Below are 10,623 nucleotides of genomic sequence, written 5' to 3'. Positions count from 1 at the left end.
CTTTTTTTTCCAGGATGAATAACAGACACAGATCCTTTGTAACGGACGATAGTTTTACAGTGGCCTATCTTAGGTGCTAGCTGAGCATCTACTGTTTGAGTTTTAAGCAACAAAAGCATACGGCTTCGTCCCTAGTTTACTGTAGCTGCAAGCACTATGATGTTTAACTGTTATTACACACAAACACACACGCGCGCACACACACACACACACACACACACACACCGTCCTTGTTCCTGCTTCAGAAGACACAATCAAACCCACAAAATCGGTCGGAGTTCTCAATAAAAACACTTTTGAAATGGTAACAAACATCATGCACACACCGAGGAGTTCTAATTGTGTGATTTATTACTATTATTATTATGCTTTTGTTGTTTGAATTCATGGTGCAGAGACAATTTTTATTTATCATTTTAAATGCTGGTAGCTTGTTTTTACCCTCAGAAGCATCCAAGCTTCAGCGCGGGACTCACACTGTCTGTGTGTGTGATAATGCAATCTTATTATACAGTATATAACCTCTGTTCCTATGTTAACCACTTGTATGCTCATATTCTGCTTTGTTATTTTATAGCACATGTAAGGCTCACAGTTATACACCTACTACACATATTATGAATATTTTCTCATTAAAAAGAAAACCTGTACATGTGGGATTCTGAGTGATTCATTCACGTGTGTCAGCTGTATGTATCAGATCATGTTTAGTGCTTCTTCTGTGTTTTTCAGCAGCTGCATTCATATGAGATGTTGGATTTTCCTTCAATGATCACACAAACACCATTTTTCAACCATTACAATTAGCTGATTAATTGACTTGTCTAGATAATCATTTAAGTCATTTATGGACCAAAAATACAAACATTGTCTGATGTGAGGATTGGGAATGTAGCTAATCAACAGTAAGGTGATCATTAGCAGATAAATAGTGATGGATTACCTATTGGTTATCAATGTTCCTGCAAGTTGAAACAAATGGCTGCAAAGAAATACGTAAGTGTTGTTTTTAAAGCGGTTAAATATTTTAGATTTTTCTTTTTTCTGAATGCAACAACACATCACAAAGTTTTAATAACACTTGCTCTGACGAAACACAACAAAAACTTATCAAGTATTGGTTTCTTTGGAATAAAAAATATTATTCATTAATAATATTATTCATTAAATGAATCATCATAATAATAACAGTTTACATCTGCTACACATAGTCATGTGTTTTTTCTAAAGACATAGGCTACGGGTGGTTTCCCAAATCTCTCACACGCACGTGCATACACACACACGTACACACGTACACACTATCATCATGCCTTGCACAAGTCCACTGAACATGAGGAGGAGGAAGAAGAGGAAGAGGCGTGACGGCTTTTATTTTCTAACACACGCAGGAAGAAAATGAGTCCAGATTCCTGCTCTCATTCACAATAACTTCAGCAGCCGCATTGTTCATTTCGGTATTTCCTCACATTGAGGAACATCTGATTTTGACTTGAAGTTTTAATAAGTGGCTGCTATTATACTTTAAATTACCTTTACATGTAATCATGGTCATCCCGAGTGTGTGTCAAATCGCCTCCACGGTGATCCGGCTCATAGAGCCGACCGTTATGCTCGAGGAGCTGGCCAGCGCTCTCTTCGACACCGCCCTGCAGGTGGTGGTCAAAGACCGGTCTGCCAACGCCACCAACCCGGACACCTCCAGGGAGGAGAGCCAGCAGAGAGCCATGACCAACTTCTACATGACCTATAACCTCATAATCCATCTGACTCCGATCCTACCCGCGCTGATTCTGGCCAGGCTAGGCGACCGAGGCTGGAGGAAAGCCCCGATCGTGGTGCCTCTGTGCGGGTACCTGCTGTCAAGGATCATCCTGCTGCTAGTGGTTCTCCTGCACCTCCCTCTGAAGGTGATGTTCGGGGCGGCGACTATCTTCGGGTTGTCCGGCGGCTACTGCGCGTTCTGGCCCGGGGTGATGACGCTGGTGTCGCTCTCCTCCACCACGACTGAGCGATCCAAGGTCAGTGCTCCCTGGTAGTGCTCCCAGAGTCACTGTGTATGACTTCCAGTAATAAAATCCGGTAACATCCAGTAACAAAATTATAGTCTTCTTTGTATATTATCTACATTTGATCCTTAGTTTATAGCCCAATGTTTATATATTCAGAAGGGCCAACCTTAGATACTAGTATATGAATACTACATATAGGATAGTGCATAAACATGTTCCATTAGTGCATGTAAAGTTTTGCACTGAACTGGACTTTAAATGAAGGAAAAACACAACAAAACTGAATAATCAATTAGCTAAATTAAAAAAACTACTTTTAAACCACTGTTAGTTTTTTTAAAGCTTAGTAAAAACATGAGATTCATTTTTATTGTGTGTCCCATGCAGGTGATCATGAGAGTGGAGGTGCTATATGGGGCAGCAGGTATAGTGGGCAGTCTGGTGTCGGGTCATCTGTTCCAGCTGTACAGCTCCACTCTGGGACAAGGGACCATCCTGCTGATTGTGAGCGTAGTGCTTCTCTCGCTCAGCCTCCTACAATCCATATTCCTGCTGCAGGTCAGTGTGTGTGTGTTTTTGATGTTTGTGTCCATAAGGCTGCATAAGGTCGGCTTATCAGTATCTGATAATAATCATTCAAACAAATGTGTCACTGGATCAGTATTAACTATGCTACATTCATCAGGCTTAGGTTAATTATTTGGAACAACTCATTTGTTGTAATGTTCACTTGGAAAATAGAGAGTCCTCCGTATACATTTTAAAAAAAACTTTTTTCACTTGAGGCAACAGTGTGACAGTCAACTATCAACTATCAATGAACCACCTGCAAATGCAACAATAAATATTTTAGTGCAAATGTTTCTCATTGGTCAGTGACTAATTATGCCTAAAACTAGGCTTTGATCAAAGCAATGAAATCACCAGAAAATTAATCAGCAACTATTTTGATAAGTGATTCATTGTTTTTCCTTTTCATACATGACAGTTAATTCAGTATCTTGACACTTTGGACTGTTAGTCAGACAAAACAAGCAATTTGAAGACGTCACTGTCATCTCTGAGAAACTGTGAATGCCATTTTTCAGAACATTTCATAGTTTCTTAACGATTAATCAACTAAACAAGAAAATAATCAGCAGATGAATCAATAATGAAAATAATCGTTAGTTGCCGCCCTCGGTAACACATCTGCGGTTACATTTTAGCCTCCTGTGGTCTATAGATTTCTGAGAATTGCTTCTCTGTTGCTGCTCAAACCTGCCCCACCTGAGGAAATATTGTGGACTGATGATAAATCACCTGACCGATTTCCTTGTTGTGTTATTGGCTGGTATTGAAACCTCGCCAGAAAAAACATGCTTGACTGGATTTCAGTCGGACATTGTTTTCAACAATCATCCTGTCAGAACCACATTTTCATCAAAATGGTTGTTAAAGAATTTTGTACAAATGCTTGATGTTTTACTGTCTGTTTGGTTTTTTTTAAATCAAACAGTCAGTCATTCTTGCTCGACACTTTCTTATTCAATTTGCCGTCTTGTACTGCAATTTTAATCCTCATCAATTTTAAAAATCTTACATGGAGTCTGTCTTTGTGATTTTATATCCCCAAATGTAACCTAACCACAGCAGGGAACTAATACTTTACTTATTAAAGGTGAAACAAATATCCAGAGAGGCGGAGGACAACTGCCACCTCCTTTCTCAGGCCTCCAGTAACGTTCCCGCCGAGGCTCCTGTTGTGAAAAACATGGTGAACGTGGTTCTGCTGCTCGTCGCCGCCATCCTGTACGGCACCTCAGTGGGCGGAGCCGTAGAAGTACTGGGCTCCTTTGTGATGAAAGAGCCGCTCAGCTGGAACGCCATGCAGGTGACATTTTGCCCTCTTTGTATTTATGTATTAAGGTATTTTATTTGCAATATTGATGCACGTATGACAACAGGATTTTGCTGCTTTAAAATTGCTTTAAAGAGATTATAATTAACAGTAATTATACAAACAAATGCTACCAAAAGTTTTCACATTGTCAGCTGTCTCATTTTTATCTCTTTGTGTCTCCTCTTCTTTCTTTCTCTTCCTCCAGGTGGGTTATGGGAACGCCGCAGGCTGCTCGATCTTCCTCACCAGTTTCCTCGGAGTCATCTTGTTTCGGCGCTGCATCAACGACGTAGGGCTCATCCTGATCGGCATGGTGTCGTTCGCCTCGGGGATGTACTTCATGACCTTCGTCACGGCGACTTACATGTTCTATCTGGGTGAGTCTGAAGATCTCAGACACAACAAAAAGTCTGTCATTTAGATAACAGTCAGGTTCAGTTCCCAGAGGTGCAGACAGATGTTTTGTCAAAGTGTCAGTGGATTTTCATTCAGACAAATGTAGGATTGTGGTACTTGATTTCAGTCTTGAGACTTTAAAATAAAAATTAAGTGAATATTGATGTTGATTATAATGAATCTGCTTTAATATCATAATCAGCTTTTAAAACACTGTGTGTAATCTGCATGCAAGTGTAGAATATAGCCCTGAAAACTCACATTCTCAGAGAAAATGGGTTCTGTATTTGTTTTATTTCATTTATTTATTGATTCATTTCTTGGACTTTGATTTGTCACAGACTCAACTTAAGCAATCTTGACTACAGGCTCTTGAACACAGCAAACACTGGAAAAAAAACAAAACAAAACTAGCCACCAATGTTTTGTTGGTTTTGTGGGTTTGAGTCCACAAGAATGAGGAACTGAATTTGTGAAATCCTTGTGAAAATACAAGCAATTTTTTTACTCTCACCTGTTGTAAATGGGTCTGACAGGACTGTGTCAGCTATTTCCAGATATGACAGTTTGAGTCAATACAGGAACCAAAATCAGGAACTGAAAATGAGTGGAGGCCGTAAAATTCATAGTTTTAATGCAGCAGCTGAGTGTTGCACCACATATACAGTGGGAGCTTCCTGTGTGCTGATTTCAGAAGGATGTGACTGACATGTATGTTGGAATGTTAGTCTTAAAATATTTCTGGATTATAACATTTTTTAATATATGTATTTTTTTAGCAATAAAGATTCCTTCTTTTTTTTAATTTTCATTTTTAGTGCTCAGCTCTAGTTGCTGATGCTGTGAATCCCAAACAGATCAGAAATGTAAAACATAATTTTCTTTGCATCAGGAAAGAGCCTCCAGACTGAATCAGTATTGTTTTACCGCAATCAGACAGCTGGACAGAAATAAAATTCTGATTTTGTATATCAGAGGTCTGACACACAACCCTGCCAAAGACAGAACACAGTGGTGGCGTGCGGTCGGGGTACAAGAGGAAATTGTGGAGAAAGAGGAATTGAGAGAAAAAAAAATGAATCAAGTGTTTGTTTCTCTGCAGCTCGCTTGCTCACCCTATTCGCTCTCATCCCGATGCCCACCATCAGATCTCTGCTCTCACAGCAGGTTCCAGCTTCCTCATGTGGTGAGTAAGCAACCTGTTTGTGTGTGTGTGCGTGTGTGCACGTATGTGTTTGTGTGGGTGAGTAAAACACTACAGGTGAGTAATAAAAACAGTAGAGATAACAGAGCTGTAAAAGCCATTAAATAAACATCAGTATGATGGCGACACATACAGCAGATTGTTTCAACACAATGTAAAAGTGGGGAGATAATTAAAGGGTGAATTCACCCAAATTAGTAAAAAAAACATTTTCTAACTTACTTCTAGTGTTTTTACAGGGACTATTTCTTTGATAGAAAGTAGTTCCAAAGGAAAATTTCATTCAATATTTAATAATAATTTCATTTTTCAAAGCTGTAAGCACCACAAACATTGTATTGGGGCGTAGGCACAAATCTCAGAGAAGAATATCTCAAAAACCTTGGCACATAAAACCAAAACTATTTGTATGGCGAGATACCACTAGAAGTAAGCAAGAAAACTTTGTAGTTTGGGTGAACTCACCCTTTAAATTTACAAAACTAGTGCTGTGGGCAAAATGTTAGTCAAAATAAATAAGAAATTTGAAATAAAAATAATAAATATGTATCAAAATGAAAAAAAAACTTCTTTCATTCAACTTTTTGGCTTCATTATTTTATATGTATTATTGTTTTTGCACCTTAAGATCCTCTAATATTAAGTGCTACGATTGGAACTAATATTCACATAGTTTATTATTATAACACTGATGGTATCAAATATCAGGGGGAAGTACAGGATCAGAGGACGTCAGTGAGTTCAGGAGGAGGTTGTGGAGGAGGGATGACACAACATATTTCCTGAAAGTTGAGTTTGCAAGTCATGAGCAAGTCAGAAAAAAACCCTTGTTATCCTTTAACACCGTTATCATTAATCTGTGATTTTTAGTGCATTTGAGGAATCAATGCGGGGGGAAAGTTATGTTATGATGTCACCTGGCAGACACTTAAAATAACTTTGCCCAAAATAATAGCAGACATGATGTTGACTGTGATAGAAGTCTCTCTGTCAGCTAAATTTTAACACTACGTGAATAGAAACCATCGTTTACACTTAGAAAGCAGGAGGAAAAAAATCTAAAATTGCAGAAATGTTTGTGTTTTTTTCAAGTCTGTCTTAAAATAATGATATTATTATTCATTATTATTAAAGTATTTGTATATACTGTATATGTATTCCTTCAGAAGTTCATATTGTCCATTAATAGAGCCCCTAAAACAATGAATTTCAGTGTAAGCAATGGGGTCTAATGTCCAGCTGAATATGTTCAGCTAATTTGAGACTTCAGCAGTCTGAGTTAGTCAAAGTTTGCTGAGCCACAGCAGAGGGACAGTAGCACAAAGAGAGAATTTGATACTAAAAACACCAGAACTTAAAAAAAAAAAAAAAAACACTTAATTTGACTTAATCTCCACCACTGAAGCCTCATACTGTAATACTGTAGCTTAGGTTCAACTATTTTTGCACTTGCATTGAAATCACTTTGGGACAAGATCTCTTACAGTTACACAATTACAGCGACTGATAACCTTCAATGTACATGTAGGCATGTGAGTATTATATTAAGATGCACTTGAAAAAATGTGAAACTATCCTTTAAGTAGATTTTGTTTGCAGCAGCATCATTAAACTAGACTTCTGTACAGCAGAGATTCAGGTTTGGAAAACCTGCCAGATACGTATCAGATCAATGAGCGAAATATGGTGAGCGTCTAGAAACTCAAACCACGAACCTTGTGAACAGTTTGAATGTTCGATTTTTTTAAAAGAAGCAAGACTATGCAACTGCAGGGTGAAGCTTTTTGGGCTTGGTTGGCCTAATGACTTCTTAATCATCAGGACGTTCAATGAAGGCCAGAAACTAGACGAAAACATGCAGAAACACTTTATTTCAATGCAGTCTTTTACATTACAATGTAGTGTGTTTGCCACTAACACGAGCCCCCATCTATCTTATACTTGGATTTCCTAAAGACATTAGTAAGATATTTATAGATTTTGACCAGTCAGGCTGGTTTATACCTGTTCTGCCACAAGTTAGAGTTTCATGCTTCCTCTCGCTGACACACACACACATAGTGGGTTCACTGATGATTAGAGGAGCAGTGTTATTCATTGGCAGGGTTTTTCCATGTGTTTGCTTTGACGTGACTCTCTGTTTGAGTCAGTGCAATGCAAACACACTCATCAGCAACCACAACCCTTTTCCTGTCCACACACAAGGAAACAAGGAATTTTAAAAATATATATGTGTAAATGTAAGAAAGCTCTCTGTTGGATTGTCTCACCCCAAAAGAATATATATATATATTAAACTTTGTAGAACCATTTTGAGAAAGGTGATGATAAATTTCTCTCTCCTTTGGTCTGTCTGTTCTTCTTCCCATCAGGCAGAACTCTCACTGTCCTACAGTTGTGTCTGACGTTCGCCGGCATGGCGTACATCCCTGCCTTTACTAAGATCTATCAGGGAACCCTGAACTGGCTCCCGGGCTTCGTCTTCCTGCTGTCCAGCATCTTGGCAGTATTGGGAATGATACCCGTCAGGTATTCTTCGTTTTAGACTGGTTCAGATCCATGTGTTGGTTTGCAGATATACTGTATATGGATGGTACAATGATGCTGGCAATGATAATGATTGATCTATACCTAGAGCTCATTATTTATTTCAGGCTAGTATTTATTTTTCCCGCCATAGAAAATCCAGAGACTTAAATGTATGAAATCAGTAGTATTTTACAAAAACGTAGGTGAAAATCATTGTTTAAAAATCTATTTTGCAGTGTAATCACCTAGTTTGGCCATTTCTTGTTTTTCACTTGATTGGTTTTTACTTTGACTTACAGTAGATGAGAAAATTGATACCACTTTGATATCTGTGTGTTATGTAATAAGCTAGAGCCAGGAGTCAGTTAGCTTAGCTTAGCATAAAGACTGTAAATGGTGGGAAACAGCTAGCCTGGCTCTGTCCACCATCCTGCACCTCTGAAGCTCACAAATGAACACATGACAGCTTGTCTGTTTAATCTGTACCCAAACAGGAATGTAAAAAGCTGTTGTTTTATGGGGAGTCTCTGCCGGTTGCCTGGCAACCTCAGGCCTGGCAACCATGACAAGACTACAGCAAGTAGCTGCACCACAAACACCACTGCAAAGAGTTGCAGCACTGACTCCTCGTAAAGCAAGAAAAGCGAATCATAAGCTTTTAGCAAGGAAGCAAATAATTTGCATATCCCAAAATGTTGATCTTTTAAATTTTTTTCACTTCTTGAGACTCTTGGAGCTGCTCATGTGCTTTTCTTCCCATTTTTCTGTTCACTTTCTATAACAACAACATGTTCTGAACTGTGGTGACCTGTTGGGCACAAAAAAAAAACACAAGGCGTGTGGGCACATACAAACAGGGTGAAAATTCAGTTTAAACTAACCTGCTACTTTTTAAATCTCATCTATACATATATGTATATATAGGTGTATGAGTGCAGAGTTGATATGATGAAGGTTCAACCTTGAATGAAGAACAGACTTCATTCAAAGCCTCATCTTCTCAAACATTATCTCCTCTCTCCTCCTTCCAGTATTGTCGGCTACAGATCACCTCAGAAGCAACCTTACGAGAGGATTCAGGGAGACTGAGGCAGTGACATCATCAGCGACCGAAAGTGAGTATTGGCACGAGGAACAAAAAGGAAAAAAACGAAGAACTGAGACAAGACGTGGAATAGAGAAAAGGAGAATGGTGCCCTTAATCACTTCTTATAAACTCTGCAGGAAAGTATTTCTTGTACTAGCTATGACAGAGGGGACAAACTGCAAGTTTCATATTTACGTGACAGAGGAACATGCAGTCTATTGTAATAAGGCCTGTGTAGAGAGATGACGTACACTGACAGAGGGCACTGCCTGAGAATATCTCAAACCATTATTAAAAGTAGTTGAACTTTTCACGAAGATGGAGGTAAACATCATCTTCCAAAAGATTTCCAATAAATTTCATCAGCCAAGGAAAAGAGCCATGTCCACAACGACACACCCGAGTGAGTGAGTTCAACATAATGAAAACTGTCGATGTGCCAGACATGAGAAGTGCCTTGTGAACACCACATAAACCACACCAAGTTTGCACCCTTGTGTTTGTTCAGTTGAGGATGTTTCACACTTGCGTTGTGAAAGTGCATTACAGTATTTAGTAGATTCCCAGCAACTGTAATTTTTTTTGTTCATCTGAACATGAAAGATTTAAAATAATTCATCTCAACACAATAACTACTCAGAAATCATCTCTAAAACATATTTCTACTGATGTCTTTTAATTTAGAAACACTTTGCAAACGGATGCAAATCAAAATGCAAGCACTTTATCATATTTCTGAGTGTAAATAAGAGTTACCTGCTGACTTTCACTCCTGCAAGTCAGAAAATGCTGACAGAATGAAGAAAAGTGACATTTTTTACATTGGTTATGAGTTTGTTTTTGGTTTTTTATGATATTGTTCTTTGGTTTTTAGTCTTGTGATGATTTATTTTACATCATTACATATTTACTCACATCAGCATTTTGTCTTTGTCTCTGGTGCTGTTACTTTTATACAGTTGAGGGTTGATTTATTATTTTTGGGATTTTTGAACTGCACTGACATGTTTTAAAGGTACTTTCTATGGTTTGATTCAGGTTTGACATATTGTTTAAATTCCAGCTTGTGTGATTTTCTGATTGACAGCCATATTGCACATCTATCAAATTATTACCATGATTTTAGTATTATTTAAAGATGCAAAAAAAGAAAAACAACATGGTACAATACAATAGTGGATCAAAAGAGAGATTATTATTTTATTTTAAATAATAATCATATCAAGTATTGCACTATTATTTGTCGGCACTTTACAAAGCTTTTTAAACCTTAACTACAACTTATGTTTGTATAAAGGTTGAGGACAAAAGGAAATATTGATAGTAATGAGCCACCAAGCTGCCATTGAGTTATATAAAAGTCATGTTTTCTTTTTAATTCCAACATTCCTGAAAGAGGTTTTACAGTATTTACTTTGATTTAGTTCATACAGAACTAACTGGATGTATTGTGTTGTGAAATTCACTGTAATTATGAAATTAAAATTTTTCATTAAAACTTCTGATTTTCTCC

General features: G+C 37.9%; 1 protein-coding gene across 1 annotated transcript; it reads left to right on the top strand.

Annotated features, from left to right (window-relative positions):
* The first annotated feature begins 1,073 nt into the window (after window positions 1–1,073).
* Window positions 1,074–10,612, top strand: LOC137171255 (solute carrier family 46 member 2). The gene is made up of 7 exons (XM_067575159.1): window positions 1,074–2,021; window positions 2,400–2,570; window positions 3,673–3,885; window positions 4,100–4,271; window positions 5,393–5,476; window positions 7,867–8,023; window positions 9,055–10,612. Exons 1-7 carry the CDS (start codon window positions 1,548–1,550, stop codon window positions 9,110–9,112), a joined length of 1,329 nt encoding a protein of 442 aa, XP_067431260.1. The 5' UTR covers window positions 1,074–1,547; the 3' UTR covers window positions 9,113–10,612.
* The last annotated feature ends 11 nt before the right edge of the window (window positions 10,613–10,623 follow it).

Source organism: Thunnus thynnus, chromosome 19, assembly GCF_963924715.1.
Source record: "Thunnus thynnus chromosome 19, fThuThy2.1, whole genome shotgun sequence".
NCBI classification, from domain to species: Eukaryota; Metazoa; Chordata; class Actinopteri; order Scombriformes; family Scombridae; genus Thunnus; species Thunnus thynnus.
The sequence above is the reverse complement of the archived record's forward strand: the minus strand, read 5'-3'. Positions and strand labels throughout refer to the sequence as shown.

Coding starts and splice junctions, on each gene's coding strand:
- LOC137171255 (XM_067575159.1), top strand. CDS start 1,548: ATGGTCATCCCGAGTGTGTGTCAAATCGCCTCCACGGTGATCCGGCTC. Junction 3,886..4,099: donor TCAGCTGGAACGCCATGCAG/GTGACATTTTGC, acceptor CTCTTCCTCCAG/GTGGGTTATGGGAACGCCGC. Junction 5,477..7,866: donor GGTTCCAGCTTCCTCATGTG/GTGAGTAAGCAA, acceptor TCTTCCCATCAG/GCAGAACTCTCACTGTCCTA.